The sequence below is a fragment of the Hemitrygon akajei genome, chromosome 14, assembly GCF_048418815.1.
Source record: "Hemitrygon akajei chromosome 14, sHemAka1.3, whole genome shotgun sequence".
Taxonomy (NCBI): domain Eukaryota; kingdom Metazoa; phylum Chordata; class Chondrichthyes; order Myliobatiformes; family Dasyatidae; genus Hemitrygon; species Hemitrygon akajei.
Window position 1 is genome coordinate 14,550,261 of NC_133137.1, and position 17,818 is coordinate 14,568,078.

The window sequence follows — 17,818 nt, forward strand, 5'->3', positions numbered from 1 at the left end:
AGAGCTCAAAATGCAGAGTAAACGTATTATCAAAGTATGTACATGTTGCATCTCGTACCCTGAGATTCATTTTCTTGCAGGCATTTCAGGAAAAAGGAAATACAATAGAATTTACGAAAAAAATATACATAGACAAAGACAGACAAACATCCAATGTCCAAAAGAAGACAAACTGAGCAAATAAAAATAAGGCTGAGAACATAAGTTGTAAAGTGCTCTTGAAAGTGAATCCGTAGATCATAGAATCAGTTTGGAGATGTGGTGAGTGAAGTCAACCATGGTGGTTCGGGAGCCTGTTGGTTGTCAGTAATAACTGTTCCTGAACCTGGTGGTGTGGGGCCTCAGACTTCTGTACCTCAAGGCAAGAAGGGAAGAGGGCATGGCCTGGATGGTGGGAGGCTTTGATAATGGGATGCTGTTCTCTTGTAGCAGTGCTGCATGCAAATGTAGCCAGTGGTGGGGAGAGCTTTGCCTGTGATAAACTGTGACGTATCCACCACTCTGCAGCCTTTTCTGTTCCTGAGCCTTCGTGTCTCCATGCCAGGCCGTGATGCAACCAGTTAGGATACTCCCCACTGTGCATCTGTAGAAGTCTGTCAAAATCTTTGGTGGCAGCCCGAATCTACGCAAATTTCTAAGGAGTAGAGGCACGGTTGTGCCTTTCTCCTGATGACAATTAAGTGCGGATCCCAGGGCAAATTCTCTGGTGAGCTCGCATCAAGGTATTTAAAGCTACTGACTCTCTGCACTTCCAATTCCCTAATGAGGACCGGCTCATGGACTTCTGGTTTCTTCTTCTTGTAGTGCCCATCATCCTCCAGCACAGGAGGTGTGGTCGGAAGTAGTGTCCGCGGTGATAGCAGAAGCGCAGTCACTCGAGTGGAGTATGATGTTCTCCTAAGGGGTTGTCTATTGGTGGGTCCTCAGGTTGCCGTAAAATTAGAGTGGATTCCCTTACTGGAGAACGCACCGCACTTGACAGATTGGGGTCACGGCCCAGTAGCATGGACTGCAAGATGACTGGAGACCTTTCAATGCTCGCAGCCTTCTTCCACCTTCACTGTCGTTGTGATACATCATCATCTTCTGTCAGGTCCTGGTTAGCTTGCTGTTGGTCAGGAGCATCCCCCTTGACCTTACCACCATGGATGACCCCACCAGGAGTTAAAACTCCAGACGGCATTGCCCTCGAGATCTCAGGAACCGACAAGCCTCTCCACCACCACGAGGTGACGACCCTTGGAGAAGTGGATTGGCCTCCAGTTCAGAAGCGAGATGCATTCAAGCCAGCGAGATCTTCAGGATGAATTTTCTGATTTTTGTAAACGTATGGGCAGTCGGCACAGGATTTTGAATCATGAATTTAAACATCTGTAATTATGCTGCCACATCAAAACATACCGCTGATTTCGTTCCTTGTTTTGCCCTTGTGATGCTCTTGAATTGATTCCCTCTGCAAACACACATTCTTAATTTGTATAGTCTACACTAGCTTTTTATCTCCCCAAGCTGGAGACAGACTTTTTAAAATGCGAGTTTCTCACACTGATGTGCTCCAGGTGATGCTCTTCCACCTCTCGTTCTGATTGCCTTCTCTCAAGTGGTCTATGCTGGTGACCTACTGCTCAGCTCATTAACCCAGTCAGTAATGGGGCAGCACAGACGTGGTCCTGAGTTAACTGCTGTTACTGCCACTGTCGGTACAGAGGGCATCCAAACGTAGGACAGACATCAATTATGTATTCTCCACCCAACCAGGCTGGAAGCCAATTTTTTACTAAATATGCAAGTTACTTGAACCTATTTCAGACACAATGACAAGCAGATGGACAGAGATAACTCAGTATGAATCCCTTGTAGGCTTTACTAAAATTGCATTGAAGGCCGGCTGTTAATACATTATTATTAGCTTTGTTTTTCGCAAACTTTGATTTTTGTCAACAACTTCAGAGTCTCCAGTTAAAAATGTTTACTCTCCTGCCACAATGATCCTTATGTGCATAACATTTCTTTTGTAAAAGAGTCAGTAAATAGAAATGTATGGATAATATCTGCCCAACTGGGCAAAGTGTTGAGTGGCATGTAACGTTCACTTGGAGCAGTGAGCCAGGAAATTCAAAACGAACCAAATGGGTAGGCAAAAGCCACAGAACCCAGTGAATGCAGTGGGCTGGGCTCCTGTGAACCAGTGCTGAGATTAATCTGAACTGGAATTGTGGCTAACAGCAGGACTCAGCAGGTTTAACAGCAGACTCATTGAATCTGAACTGGCTGTCTCAAGCCACTAACTTCAGAATGCTTTTGAAGTGCCTCAGAATACTGGCACAGCTGTTGAGTTAAACTACCAAACGCAATGTACAGAAACAAGAAAAACCAAAGTTGTCTGTTCTAACATCTGCAGAGAATTATCAAATTACTTATTCATTTCATTCATATTTCAGTAAATTACTTTTACGTGCCAATACCTTGAAGTACCAAAGTGCAGAACTACAGTATGGAGATTTATTCATAAATTTTACAGTCAACCTTCAATCAAATAACTACTTGTCAAGAGGAGGTATATCTTTATCTCCTCAGCAAGTTTGTTCCCATTTTATTGGGGTAGATCTTGCTGAAGTTTTCATATATTGGTTTGATGTGCTCAAACCAATATGACAGTATGGAATCACATTCAAGGGCTCTTCATAATATGTACTTGGTATTTATCGTTTATTTATTATTATTCATTTGTATTTGCAGAGTTTGTTGTCTTTTGCACATTGGTTGTTTGCCTGTTCTGTTGCGTGGAGTCTTACTTTGATTCTGTTGTGTTTCTGGGATTTACTCTGTATACCTGCAAGGGAATGAATCTCAGGGTTGTACATGGTGATATATATGCAATTTGATAATAAATTTACTTTGGTAGGGTTTATGCATGCAGTTTACTTATCCAACAAGCTGAATGGTTCTGAATTTTCTGCTTTTGCAATATACGAGGGGTGATTGATAAGTTCATGGCCTAAGGTAGAAGGAGTCAATTTTAGAAAACCTAGCACATTTATTTTTCAACATAGTCCCCTCCTACATTTACACACTTAGTCCAGTGGTCATGGAGCATACGAATCCCTTCTTTGTAGAAGTTGGGTGATTGAGCAGTGGTGAGCAGGGGTGATTGATAAGTTTGTGGCCTAAGGTAGAAGGGGATGAGTTATTAACTTCAAACTTTCTGCATTATCACTCAAAGAGTTGACCTGCACGTGCATGTAACGAGAGTGTCTTGGACCTCCAGGTGGTCCACAGCGGATGATTGATAAGTTCGTGACCTAGGTAGAAGGAGATGAGTTATACAGCTCTCGTTACATGCATGTGCTGTTCAACTCTTGGAGTGATTATGCAGAAAGTTTGAAGTTAATAACTCATCTCATTCTACCTTAGGCCATAAACTTATCAATCACCCCTACTGTGGACCATTTCTGGAGGTCCAAGACACCGATTTCTACAAAGAAGGGATCCGTATGCTCGACCGCTGGACTAAGTGTGCAAATGTGCGAGAAATAAATGTGCTAGGTTTTCTTAAGTTTACTCCTTCTACCTTAGGCCACAAACTTATCAATCACCCTTCGTATGTTAAAATAGAAAGACTGAGAGTGAAATAAATTATTTTCCCAATTTTCATTAATAATTCAGGATGCCCCACTAACTTTGTTGAAGGTGGGAAGGCAGAAGCACGGAAAGCCGCCACACAGTCTTGGCAGATTGGGGTCAGGGTCCATTCGCACGGAGTGCAAGGTGACTGGAGATCTCTCAATGCTGCAGGCTTCACTGTCATTATGATAAGTCCTCATCTTCTAACCAGCTCCATCGTTGAGGTCCTGGTTAGATCGCTCTTTGTCTAGAGCATCCCCCTTGACCTTACCACCATGGATGACCCCACCAGGTGTCAAACTCCGAACGGCATTGCCCTCGAGATCTCAGGAACCGACAAGCCTCTCCACCACCACGAGGTGACGACCCTTGGAGAAGTGGGTTGGCCTCCAGTTCAGAAGCGAGATGCATTCAAGCCAATGAAATCTTAAGGATGCATTTTCTGGTCTTTGTAAATGTACCAGGAAATGATGGGCAGTAGGCACAGGATTTTGAAACATGAATTTCAAATCTGCAATGTCTACTAAAATAAAAGATTTTCCCAATTTTTCATTAATGATTTAGGATACCCCACTAACTTTACACCCTATAATTTAGGACACCCCACTAACTTTACATCCCACACTGCCACATCGGTCAAATTCCAGATAACTGGCAATCTCTCATAAAACACTGTAATGTAGACCTACCTTACCAACCACATCTACAAGTGCTCCATATTCCTTCAGCCTCTGAATGGTAAATTCGGGTGTGCTATTGGGCACCAGAATGGTGGCAGGAATCTGCAGCTTTTGAGCAGCGAAGGCAGCAGCCAGGCCAGCGTTCCCTCCTGCAGAATGAAGACCCCCACAGCCATTAGAACAATGCTGACCACAGATCACTTTCACCCAGTGAGTGCACTTCAGCATGCTTTTGCAGAAAATTCAGCAGAGCCTTCCCTTGTAAGTTTGGTCTTAAGGGGTTCAGTGATCATCTGAAAAAAGACTGATTGCTTTTCAATTTAGTGTGGGGCAAAGTAAAACTAGTGCACCTCACCCCTTCACTGCCCCCCGAAACAGTCACAGAGCTTGTTATTAATAGGAACGTTGCAACAACTCCCCCCAGGAAGGGATGAGCAGCGACACCATCAATTACTTCAAAGCCCCTTTGCGGGTCACCCTTGACATGGACAAATGGTGCCACCACTCTGTCACCGAGACTACAATCACTCCCAACTACGTTGTGGCAACTCGGGCCCACGAGGTTCAAATTAGTTACCTTCTGAAGGTGGATAGTGGGTCGCTAAGGACTGGCCGAGTGAAAATCTGGCACTACGAGCATTGGCATCTACAAGACAAGTAACAAGCATTGTCCACAGCTCATTTGAACCATAAACCAGCAAGATTCAGCACCGAGACACTTCTTTATGAAATCAGCCAGTTCCTTTTTTTTGCTGCGAGCTCTGTATCTGTTCCCGTTTTCTCCTCAATGACAGTCAAAAGTAAATTTATTATCAAAGTACTTCATATCACCATATACAACCGTGAGATTCATTCTCTCCCTTAATGCTGTCAGATGGTGGTGCCAGAGTTTCGGGTCTCAGGCGAGGTTCAATTGATGTGGTTGTGGACTGGTCTCCGTATGATGTGTTTCTGACTTGCTGTTGCTCCTTTTATCATCGGGGCAGCCTGCAGAAAACGAACATTGAGCTGAACTGAACGTGCCTGGAGTCTTGTGTTTTATATTCTGTGCTTCTCACTCTTTTTTTTTTGTTGCCGTTTGCGCAATTTTTTTGCACATGGGGGGGCTGGTTTTGATGGGGGTTTTTTTTTTACGGGTGACATGGGTTTTCTCTGTTTTGTGGCTGTTTGTGGGGAAGACGAATCTCAGGTTTGTAAGCTGCATACATACTTGGATAATAAATGTACTTTAAATCTTTGAATTTTCTTGCAGGCATTTATAGGAAAATAAAGAAATAGAATAACATTTATGAAAAACTGTACATAAACAAAGGCTGTCAATCATGCACTGAGCAAAAGAAACCAAATTGTACAAAAAAAAATACTGAAAACACAAGCTGTAGAGTCTTTGAAAGTGAGTCTACAGGTTGCAGAGTCAGTTCAGAGTTGAGATGAGTGAGTTTATCCACGCCGGTTCAGGGACTTGACGGTTGTAGGATAATAATTGTTCCTGAACCTGGTGGTGTGGGACCTAAGGCTCTTGTACCTCCTGCCCAATGGTAGTAACAAGAAGGGAGCATGGCCTGGATGGTGGAGGTCCTTGATGATGGATGCTGCTTTCTTGTGGCAGCGCTCTGCGTAGATGTGTTCAATGGTAGGGAGGGCATTGCCTGTGATGGATTGGGCAGTGTCCACCACTCACTGTAGACTTTATAGAAATTAGTAATTTAATAGTCATTTAAACTATTAAATATTATTCTACTCTGTAAAATGTAATATATTCAGGCATCTGAAAGAGCTGTAGTGTATCACATCAAATTCCTGGAACCATTCCTACTAGGATGCGCTGCTTTAAGACGAACTGTGCTGCAAATGCACTTACAAATAATGGCTTTGGATTCAGGAATCCAGGCTCAGCCACAAGGGTTGAAATTAGAAGCAGCCCGAAACGTCGATTATACCCTTTCCATAGATGCTGCCTGGCCTGCTGAGACCCTCCAGCATCTTGTGTGTGTTGCATGGATTATATAGGCAGGCACAAAGGACAAACAGAGGAACCTGCGACATCTTTGAAGGATCGTCCAGCTGAGCAGGAAGGTCATTATTTGCTTGTGACAAAGGTGAAACAGGGAGTACCAAACAAAGCAGAAGAAGCATAGAAGAGAAGTGAGTCATATACCCTCTCAAGCCTGTCCTAGCATTGAATATCATGAGTGAACTCAACACCAGCTTCACTACATTCAAATCCTTAACTGACCAAATCTGATTGATCTCCATGTTGAACATCAACAGTCCACTTGGGTGGAGAGTTACAAATGTTCATAGAACCTTGGGTGAAGAAATGCCTCCTCATATTAATCCTGAAAGGCTGAATTCCTTCAGTTTCTTTCCAATCAGAGAGAAGCCCCAGAGTACCTAATTCATCACAATAACTCCAGAAGGGAAGTGAAAGAAGACACTTTGGCTTTTAATTCCTGTAGGAAAGTACACGGCCATTAGTAACTACAGGGATAGGATTCTGCTATAATGAACCATACAATATATAACTAAAAATTAATTATGAGCACCACTTCAGAACTCCATTATCAATTGGTCTTTGAATTCAATTCTGATGTCCTACGCGTCTTATTCACAGTGTGAAGATGGCTGATGTGGACTCCAGGTCCTGCCTGCTTTCGGCACCTGATTAAACATTGTCGTGTCGCAACACATCATGGAAAATACTTATAACCTTTGACTGTTTTATCCTCTCGGACTGAATCCAAATTTCTCTAACTCTTGCCATCTCCAACGGGACCCCACCACAAGCACATCTTTTCCATATCCCCCCCTCCACTTCCTGCAGGGATCACCCCCCACGCAACTTCCATGTCCATTCGTCCCTCCCCATTGATCTCCCTCCTGGTACTTACCCTAGCGAGTGGAACTGGTGCCACACCTGCCCCTACACCTCCTCCCTCACTACCATTCAGGGCCCCAAACAGTCCTTCCAGCTGAGGCGACACTTCACCTGTGAGTCTGTTGGGGTCATATACTGTGTCCAGTGCTCCCGGTGTGACCTCCTGTATATTGGTGAGACCCAGCATAGATTGGGAGACCGCTTTGTCGAGTACCTATGCTGCGTCTGTCAGAAAAAGCAGGATCTCCCAGTGTCACCCATTTCAATTCTACTTCCCATTCCCATTCCGACGTGTCAGTCCATGGCCCCCTCTACTGCCGCGATGAGGCTACACTCAGGTTGGAGGAGCAACGCCTTATATTCCGTCTGACTAGCCTCCAACCTGATGGCATGAACATTGATTTCACAAACTTCTGGTAATTGCCCCCTCCCCCCCCCGCCTCCTTCACCATTTCCTTCTCTCAAATTATCTCCTAACTTGCTCATCATCGTCCTCTGTGTTCCTCCCCTTTCTTCCATGGTCTTCTACCCTCTCCTTTCAGATTCCCCTTCTCCAGCCCTGTATCTCTTTCACCAATCAACTTCCCAGCTCCTTACTTCACCCCTCCGCCTCTTCTGGTTTCACTTGACTACCTTGTACTTCTTCCTCCTCCCCCCTCCACCTTCATGCTCTGACATCTTATCTTTTTGTTTCCAGTCCTAATGAAGGGTCTCAGCCCAAACCGTCGACTGTTTACTCTTTTCCAATAGATGCTGCCTGGCCTGCTGAGTTCCTCCAACAGTTTGTGTGTGTCGCTTGGATTTCCAGCATCTGCAGATTTTCTCGTGTGAATCCAAATTAAAATGTTTACACTGCTGAGTAAAATGATGACCACCATTCAGTTCAAATTCCACAAATCAGCAACGTCTACACAACTCATTTTAAGCAAGTTCTTAAATCACACTGGATCAAATTTAGATTTTAAAACTTATTTTTATTTATTGAGATACAGCGTCCTTCGGCCTTTCAAGTCGCCCCCCCCAGCAACCACTTGATTTAACCGTAGTCATGGGACAATTTAACCCTAATCATGGGACAATTTACAATGACCAATTAAGCTACTAACCGGTACAGAGGAAACGCATGCACTCACAAGGTGAATGTACAAACTCCTTACAGACAGAGATGGGAATTGAACTCGGGGTCTCCGGTACTGTAAAGCGTTATGCTAACCACTATGCCACTATGCTGCCCCATTTAGTTCTGATTATCTCAAGAGGCATCAGTACAATTACAAGGAATTAAATACTCACTAGTAACTTGGTACTTACCGGAAGAACATACGAAATGTTTGCAGCTTTCCTCTGCTGCCTGAAAAAGGGAAGAACAGTTTTATTTACAACCCAGGCATGAATATAAATTCAAAATGCCTTTTCACATGAAACAGAATTAAGGCTGCCTACTTAGGTACTGCTTACCTTTTGACACAAATGTCCTATGCCTCTTATCTTAAAGGATCCTGCTGGCTGCACATTCTCGAGTTTCATGTAGACTGTGGTCCCTGCTACCTTTGAGAGAGCCAGGCTTTTATGCAGTGGTGTGCAGATGTGGAAGCCTTTTTGGTCTGTTGATGCCATTACCTGCCAAGTGAACATTAAAGTCAACGAATTAACAACCTTTCCTAAAGCCAGAACTATAACTCGTTGTCTTTTCAAATTCTTTCAATTCTAATCTTTGTCCCCTGCTTTTACACAACTTATTCCAGCTGTGAGGGCAAGAGAAAGCCTTATGCATCCCCTCCTGATGAAACGAGACTGAGGACAGCCTTGGCGATGCATGGCTTTCTCCACACTCTCTGCACTAGTTCAACGACAACTTCCCCATTTCGATCTTATGTTCCACTAAGCAATTCGGAGCACATAAATGAGCAAAGAGACAGTATCATACAAACTGCTGCAGGCATTTCAGAGAAAGCAACACCAAAGGGAGGACAAATGATTAAAGACAAAAATCAGGTTTAAAACAAAGTTCTCTTCATTCCTGCTTCAGAGTGCTCCCCCAGTGCTTCCCTTAACCTCGTGTGAATGCTTAAATTCATGGTAAATACAGATATAGGACATGCAGAAGTGAATCATATGTATTTATCGAACATTTAATTGTAAGACCATAAGGCACAGGAGCAGAATTAGGCCATTTGGCTCAAAAAAATATCTACTCCACCATTCTATCACGGCTAATTTATTATCCTTCTCAACCCCATTCTCCTGCCTTCTCCCCATAACCTTTGACACCCTGACTAATCAAAAACCATCAACCTCTGCTTTAAATATATCCAGTGACTTGGCTCCCACAGCATCACATTCAAAAGAATTATGTATATCAAGAATATTATTATGACAAAGAAGATGCAAACCTTTAAGCCTATCCCTGGAGAATACAACAAGCACAGTGCCAAAAAATCACATCCCTTTGTTTAATCTGTACCACCTCTTGGGACCAAAAAGAAAGACATTTAAGCACGGTTATTCTTTAAAATCGAGCAAATATAATATCCTGCTTCAAAGACCAGATCATTTGTCTACGGCAGAATATTGTCCAGGACAACAAAGCTCAAAGTAAGTTTTATTATCAAAGTACATTTATGTAACCCTGAGATTCATTTTCCTGTGGGCATACTCAATAAGTCTACAGAATAATAACCATAACAGAATCAATGAAAGACCACCCAACCAGGGTGTTCTACCAGAGTGCAGAAGACAACAAACAGCGCAAATGCAAAAACAACAACAATAATAAATAAATAAGCATCGAGAATGTGAGATGAAGAGTCCTTGAAAGTGATCTGTTGGTTGTGGTAAGTTTTCTATCACGGAGCAAGTAAAGTTGAATGAAGTTATCCCCTTTTGGTTCAAGAACCTGATGGCTGAGGGATAGTAACTGTTTCTGAGCCTGGTGCTTTGAGTCCTGAGGCTCTCGTACCTTCTTGCTGTCGGCAGCAGCCAGAATAGAGCAAAGTCCTCCGATATTGTCTTTTTAATTCCTTCTCACAATAATATCAAAACAAAGCAATAACACACTCCCTAAACACAGCACAGAGAGTCATCCAATTAAGCACTTTTGACGCAGCTACTATTTGCCAATGTTGAAATAGCAGCATTGGCAACAAGCTGAGATCTGACACAAAGCTGTGTGAAAGTGAGCATATTATTTGTTTTTGATGATGACAGATGAAATGCTGTTCGCCAGAGACTGGGGAAAGCTCATCTACCCTTCTTGCCAAGAGTGACAACGAATGCTGCATTTTTTTTTTTCCGCATTCACCAGAGCAACAGAGAGAATCTGAAGTTGAATAAATCATCAGGATGTCACTTTGAACAATGCAGATGTCCCTCGGTAATGCTGAGGTTTTGAGTCAACCCATGATATTATCACTCGGGTAAAAAAATGGGCAGTGCTGATACAGTGCTCATCTACTGTGGGGAAATGTGGCTTTGTAGCCACAAGAAAGTTTGCACACTTACTGTAGTAGGTGTGGTGAACTACATATACCTGTCTGGACACGCCCCCCCCCCCCACCACTGACTGCTCCTGTGGCTCCTCCCACAGACCGTGGCTCCTCCCATGGACCCCAGTATAAAGGCAATTGGAGGCACAGCCCCGGCCTCAGTCTCCAGGATGTTGTGTGGTGGTCACTTGCTGCTCGTTCTTTCTTCCAGCCAATAAAAACCTATATCTCGCCTCACGTCTCCGAGAGTTATTGATGGTGCATCAGTAGGCAAGAAGTTGGAGCAAACAATTCTATGGAAGTTTTCAAAAGTACAAAGATGCCACACATTGGGCTATATGCTTTGCATTCAGAATAACTTAGTGTCGATTCCTACTCTCTAACCCAGGTGAGGGAGACTGTGTAGCTAGAATACGATTTTAGTTAAAAATCCCCTTTAAGAGTACCGTTTGCAAGCAGCAGTTTGCAGGTTACTGGGGCCTGCGCCTTTAACACTTACAGTAAGTGCTTATAGACAGAATCTACCTCTCAGCTTTAAGCTTGGACAATAATGAGCAAAACTCAACACTGCTACAACAATTCTGCAAATTTTCCTAAGGTAACTTTATGCTGCTGCGTCATGTTGGACTTTGCGGAGGTAAAGAGAGATCTTAGTTATTCAGTAATCAGATTCCCCTTCAAGATTCAAAGTGCATTTATTATCAAGGAATGCATAAATTATACAACCCTGAGATTAGTTTGCTTACAGGCAGCCACAAGGCAAGAAACCCAAAAGAACCCAATAAAAAAAATTAAAGACCAACCCCCAACCCTTTGCGACCATAGAAAGGGGGAAAAAAACACAAATCACGCAAACAACAGAAGCAAGAAATAACAACAGCATTCTGAAACAAACTGAGTCCTTAGATCCAAATCCTGGAGTAGGCCCAAAGCCTTAGTATTCAGTTCATCAGGTAAGCAGGGCAAATAGCTGCAACATTCACAGACATGAAGCACAGTAGCTGGAGACAAACTCAGTGTCACAGAGAGAGGAGGCCTCAGTCTATCCAAGCTGGTACTTAAATTGTCCGAGCAGCAGATCATACCTCACGTTAGGACCCAGACTCCGCCACGGTGAATCACTCTAGAGGGGCTTAGATTTTGCTGCAGAAGAAGCTGTTCTCAGCCTCCCCTGCACCCAGGCTTGTTGGGTGGGTATCGAAACCACTCTGCCCCGTCTTCCCCTCTCCGAATCGCCCACTCCAACCAGCACGGCTCCGACTCCAAGTGCATCCATTTTGCAGCGCATCAGCAGGGCACATCTCTCAAGTTCGGTTTGCCTTCGCTCGCCTCTTCATTGTTTGCGGTGATAGTTTACCACAATTTACTTCAAAAAAAATGTGTTATTAGTAATGTTATGAATCAAATTTCTTCGCTTTCGAACCACCAGTAAGCTGTCGCACAGCTTCAGTAGCGCCATCTCAAACCGGGTAATGAGTGCACAATCAAAGGGTTTTGGTTTGGGGGCTAAAGATAAAACACTGGCCAAGATAGTCATGCTAATAAAACCCTGTTTCGACACCTCTAGCGATCTGCACCGTACCGCGAGGCAGAAGTGGGCAACCTGACTAGGCGCTCAGACCGCATCAGCAGCGCAGGGAGCTACGGAGGCACCTCAGCGCCGTGCAATTCCCAGACACCGGCTCGGCCCCCAAACCCTGCAGTCTCGAATTTCATCAAGTTCTAACGTCAAATAGCAGGCTGACATGCATTTATTCTTCAGGTGGAGGACTTTTCTCGAGGAGCCATTGAAACGCTTACCTGTGCCTTGGAAACATATCCAGTGGAAGATCACTGTTTGACCCTTGGAATCGAGTGGGATGACCCAGAGCCTGTTTAAATTCTTGCTATTGGCCTGGGCTAAGTCGAATTTGGTGAGAGGCTTGGGTTAAAGTCTCACTAATTCCTGGGCCGGGTTAAAGTCTGGCTTGGTTACCAGTCAGCATTAAAAATCTGTTCTGGCCCTTTAACGTCTCACGTCCGCATCCCAAAGGCTGTCAGGATGGGCAGTAAGTGCCAACCTCTCCAATGCAATCACACCTGTACTGTAGTGTGCTGGCCTGAACTACACACTGTGATGAACTAAATATACCTGTCCGGACTGCTCCTGTGGCTCCTCCTACAGACCCCTGCTGACTGCTCCTGTGGCTCCTCCCACAGACCCCCTGCTGACTGCTCCTGTGGCTCCTCCCACAGACCCCTGCTGACTGCTCCTGTGGCTCCTCCCACAGACCCCCTGCTGACTGCTCCTGTGGCTCCTCCCACTGACCCCCTGCTGACAGCTCCTGTGGCTCCTCCCACAGACCCCTGCTGACTGCTCCTGTGGCTCCTCCCACAGACCCCTGCTGACAGCTCCTGTGGCTCCTCCCACAGACCCCTGCTGACAGCTCCTGTGGCTCCTCCCACAGACCCCTGCTGACTGCTCCTGTGGCTCCTCCCACAGACCCCTGCTGACTGCTCCTGTGGCTCCTCCCACAGACCCCTGCTGACAGCTCCTGTGGCTCCTCCCACAGACCCCTGCTGACAGCTCCTGTGGCTCCTCCCACAGACCCCTGCTGACAGCTCCTGTGGCTCCTCCCACAGACCCCTGCTGACTGCTCCTGTGGCTCCTCCCACAGACCCCTGCTGACTGCTCCTGTGGCTCCTCCCACAGACCCCTGCTGACAGCTCCTGTGGCTCCTCCCACAGACCCCTGCTGACTGCTCCTGTGGCTCCTCCCACAGACCCCTGCTGACTGCTCCTGTGGCTCCTCCCACAGACCCCTGCTGACAGCTCCTGTGGCTCCTCCCACAGACCCCTGCTGACAGCTCCTGTGGCTCCTCCCACAGACCCCTGCTGACAGCTCCTGTGGCTCCTCCCACAGACCCCTGCTGACTGCTCCTGTGGCTCCTCCCACAGACCCCTGCTGACTGCTCCTGTGGCTCCTCCCACAGACCCCTGCTGACAGCTCCTGTGGCTCCTCCCACAGACCCCTGCTGACAGCTCCTGTGGCTCCTCCCACAGACCCCTGCTGACTGCTCCTGTGGCTCCTCCCACAGACCCCTGCTGACTGCTCCTGTGGCTCCTCCCACAGACCCCTGCTGACAGCTCCTGTGGCTCCTCCCACAGACCCCCTGCTGACTGCTCCTGTGGCTCCTCCCACTGACCCCTGCTGACTGCTCCTGTGGCTCCTCCCACAGACCCCTGCTGACTCCTCCCACAGACCCCCTGCTGACTGCTCCTGTGGCTCCTCCCACTGACCCCTGCTGACTGCTCCTGTGGCTCCTCCCACAGACCCCCTGCTGACTGCTCCTGTGGCTCCTCCCACAGACCCCCTGCTGACAGCTCCTGTGGCTCCTCCCACAGACCCCTGCTGACTGCTCCTGTGGCTCCTCCCACAGACCCCTGCTGACTGCTCCTGTGGCTCCTCCCACAGACCCCCTGCTGACAGCTCCTGTGGCTCCTCCCACAGACCCCTGCTGACAGCTCCTGTGGCTCCTCCCACAGACCCCCTGCTGACAGCTCCTGTGGCTCCTCCCACAGACCCCTGTATAAAGGCGATTGAGGCCTGAGCCCGGCCTCATTCTCCAGGATGTAGTGTTGTTCATTCTTCCAGTCAATAAAAGCCGATATCTCGCGTCTTATGTCTCAGAGTGAGTTATTGATGGTGCATCACACACAATACCCTGAATGTCGTTCAAACAACATTTAATACAACTGTGAATACAAATGGCAGCCTTCTTCTTAAACTTAACACGGGGTAAATGAAGGCAGACATACCATCCACCTTCCTCACACCCTGCCTATCTGCATTGCCACTTTCAGGGTCTAATGCATTTGTACCCCCTAAGTCTCTCTGTTCAGTAACACTCTCCAAGCCCCTGTAATTCACTGTGTATATCCTGCCCTGATTTAACTTCCCAAAACACACCCCTTTGCACTTGCCCGAGTTAAATTCTAGTCCTGATGAAGGGTCTTAACCCGAACCCTCAACTGTTTAAAGTTCAAAGTAAGTTGTATTATCAAATTACATTATGTTACCATGTAAAACCCTGAGATTCATTTTCCTGTGGGCATACTCAGCAAACCTATAGAATAGTAAGTATTCCTTTCCATTGATGCTGCCTGACCTTCTGAGTTCCTCCAGCATTTTGAGTGTGTTGCTCTGGAGTTCCAGCATCTGCACAACCTCTTGTGCCATTCTCTTGCCTGCTTTCCCAGTTGACCTAACACCCTATGGTAACCGTGGACAACCTTCTTCACCGTCCACGATACCACCGACTCTTGCGTCATCGTCAGACCTTGAATCATGCCCCCTGCATTCTCATCCACATTTAAAGCTCTTCAAAGCAGATTTTCTAACACTCGCTGGAGACCAGAGCACGACCTTCAAAATGATATTTTTGGCTTAATTAATTTCTTCAGGTCAGACATCTCCCCGATTGTTCTCTGGATCCTTGAAAGAGCATCTGCCGTTTCTCTGTATTATTTCCAGCAACTGTGGCCAATTCGACTAAAATTCCTCTCTCCTGCTCCCTGTAGGAGACGCTGCTACCACCTGATCATCAATCCTATAATTTCTCAACCTCGGAGTGTCCAGTCCCTGGCAGCGGTATTTGCGATATCAAAACGCTCCGCGCCACTGCTGGGATTTAGATGACATATTAGCAGGGCTGACAGCTGCTGGCCCTCATTACTGGAGGTGCTGCTCCATCGGCCAGCCTGCTGTTTGACCAGTACAATACCCAGAAACCAGCAATCTGCGAGGCTAATGGGCTCTCACGGCAAGTCTCAAATTCCTTAAGCAACGCTCAGTTAACCCTTAAACAGTGGCCCGAATGCAAACACTTGGCTTATTGTTGCAAGTTATAGTAATCATTAAATTTGCAAAGGAAAGCCTAAGCTGGCACCCTTCCACTTTTAAAACCATCTGCTATAAATGATGAGCTTGGCAAAGAAGCAAATGCACTCCATGAGAAAACTATCATTGCCAACTTCAGTGGATTGCCTGGTTATCATGGTCTTTCTAATTTAAACTCTGAATAAATCAGATGTAAATCTGGGCTCTTCTTCATTTTCATTTATATCATCTCTGATTCAGAGCACACAGTGTTACGATGATGTCAGACTGCAGTAAATTTATAGCACATTCCAAGAGACTGTAATATACAGGAACATCAGCTCCGTGAGCTTTCAGTCTCACAGATTTATATAAAAATGCCAATATAAGTGGACATTATCTCACGAGAAACATGAGCTTCAGACTCACACTATTAACCCCTGATACACTTTCCGTCTGTTCCACTCCATGCATGGGACAGTATAATTAACTTTCATGCTTTCACCTCTAATGGGTTGAAGATTTCTCCCCTGTACTTGCAGAAGTGATGCTGTATCTTGCTTCCAAGCTGCTGACAGTAATGTAACAATGGCTGAATTCTTAGATAATGACATATGTTTCTTGAACCAAAGGGGATAACTTCATTTGCCCCATCATTGAAATGCCTGATTGAAATTTTTTGAGGATGTGACTAAACTCGTTGATGAAGATACAGCAGTAGATGTAGTGTATATGGGTTTCAGCAAGGCATTTGATAAGGTACCCCATGCAAGGCTTATTGAGAAAGTAAGGAGGCATGGGATCCAAGGGGACATTGTTTTGTGGATCCAGAAATGGCTTGCCCACAGAAGGTAAAGAGTGGTTGTAGACGGGTCATATTCTACATGGAGGTCAGTCACCAGTGGAGTGCCTCAGGGATCTGTTCTGGGACCCTTACTCTTCGTGATTTTTATAAATGACCTGGATGAGGAAGTGGAGGGATGGGCTAGTAAGTTTGCTGGTGACACAAAGGTTGGAGGTGTTGTGGATAGTCTGGAGGGCTGTCAGAGGTTACAGTGGGACATTGATAGGATGCAAAACTGGGCTGAGAAGTGGCAGATGGAGTTCAACCCAGATAAGTGTGAAGTGGTTCATTTTGGTAGGTCAAATATGATGGCAGAATATAGTATTAATGGTGAGAATCTTGGCAGTGTGGAGGATCAGAGGGATCTGGGGTTCCGAGTCAATAGCATGCTCAAAGCAGCTGCACAGGTTGAACAAACACGAGGAAATCTGCAGATGCTGGAAATTGTGTGTGTTGCGCAGGTTGACTCTGTGGTTAAGAAGGTGAATGGTGTATTGACCTTCATCAATTGTGAAATTGAATTTAGGAGCCGACAGGTAATGTTGCAGCTATATAGGACCCTGGTCAGACCCCACTTGGAGTATTGTGCTCAGTTCTGGTTGCCTCACTACAGGAAGGATGTGGAAGCCATAGAAAGGGAGCAGAGTAGATTTACAAGGATGTTGCCTGGATTGGGGAGCATGCCTTATGAGAATAGGTTGAATGAACTCGGCCTTTTCTCCTTGGAGCGAAGGAGGATGAGAGGTAACCTGATAGATGTGTACAAGGTGATGAGAGGCATTGACTGTGTGTATAGTCAGAGGCTTTTTCCCAGGGCTGAAATGGTTACTACAAGAGGACACGGGTTTAAGGTGCTGGGGAGTAGGTACAGAGGAGATATCAGGGGTATGTTTTTTACTCAGAGAGTGGTGAGTGTGTGGAATGGGCTGCCGGCAACAGTGGTGGAGGCGGATACTATAGGGTCTTTTAAGAGGCTTTTAGATAGGTACATGGAGCTTTTTAAAATATAGTGCTATAGGTAAGCCTAGTAATTTCTGAGGTAGGGACATGTTTGGCACAACTTTGTGGGCTGAAGGGCCTGTATTGTGTTGTAGGTTTTCTATGTTTCTATTCTCAACCAATGGACTCACTTTCAAAGACTCTACATCTCATGTTCTCGATATTTACCGCTTATTTAGTTATTATTCTTTTGTTTTGCATTTGCACATTTTGTTGTTTTCTGCACTCTGGTTGAACATCCAAGTTGGGTGGTCCTGCATTGATTCTGTTATAGTTATTATTCTACAGGTTTATTGAGTATGAGCGCAAGGGAATGAATCTTAGGGTTGTATATGGTGACATATGTGTACTTTGATAATAAATTTACTTTGAACTTTGAAGGCTAATGAATAGGTACGGAAAAAGCTGCAGAGAGTTTTAAACTTAGCCAGTTCCATCATGAGCACTAGT

At 45.6% G+C, this 17,818-nt stretch overlaps 1 protein-coding gene across 6 annotated transcripts in view; it reads right to left on the reverse strand.

Annotated features, from left to right (window-relative positions):
- The window catches only part of sdsl (serine dehydratase-like), a 59,731-nt gene that overhangs the window by 23,080 nt on the left and 18,833 nt on the right, over positions 1-17,818 (reverse strand). For 2 of the 6 annotated variants that reach the window (XM_073065487.1, XM_073065483.1), the window contains exons 2-4: positions 8,641-8,802; positions 8,494-8,533; positions 4,314-4,453 (exon numbers count right to left, since the gene is read on the reverse strand). In XM_073065487.1, the coding sequence (XP_072921588.1) occupies positions 4,314-4,453; positions 8,494-8,533; positions 8,641-8,799 (339 nt within the window). In that variant the 5' untranslated portion in view covers positions 8,800-8,802. Of the gene's footprint in view, positions 1-4,313; positions 4,454-4,881; positions 5,021-8,493; positions 8,534-8,640; positions 8,803-11,752; positions 12,034-12,467; positions 12,669-17,818 lie in introns of those variants that run through there. The other 4 variants (XM_073065485.1, XM_073065484.1, XM_073065486.1 and 1 more) reach the window with 4 other exon arrangements.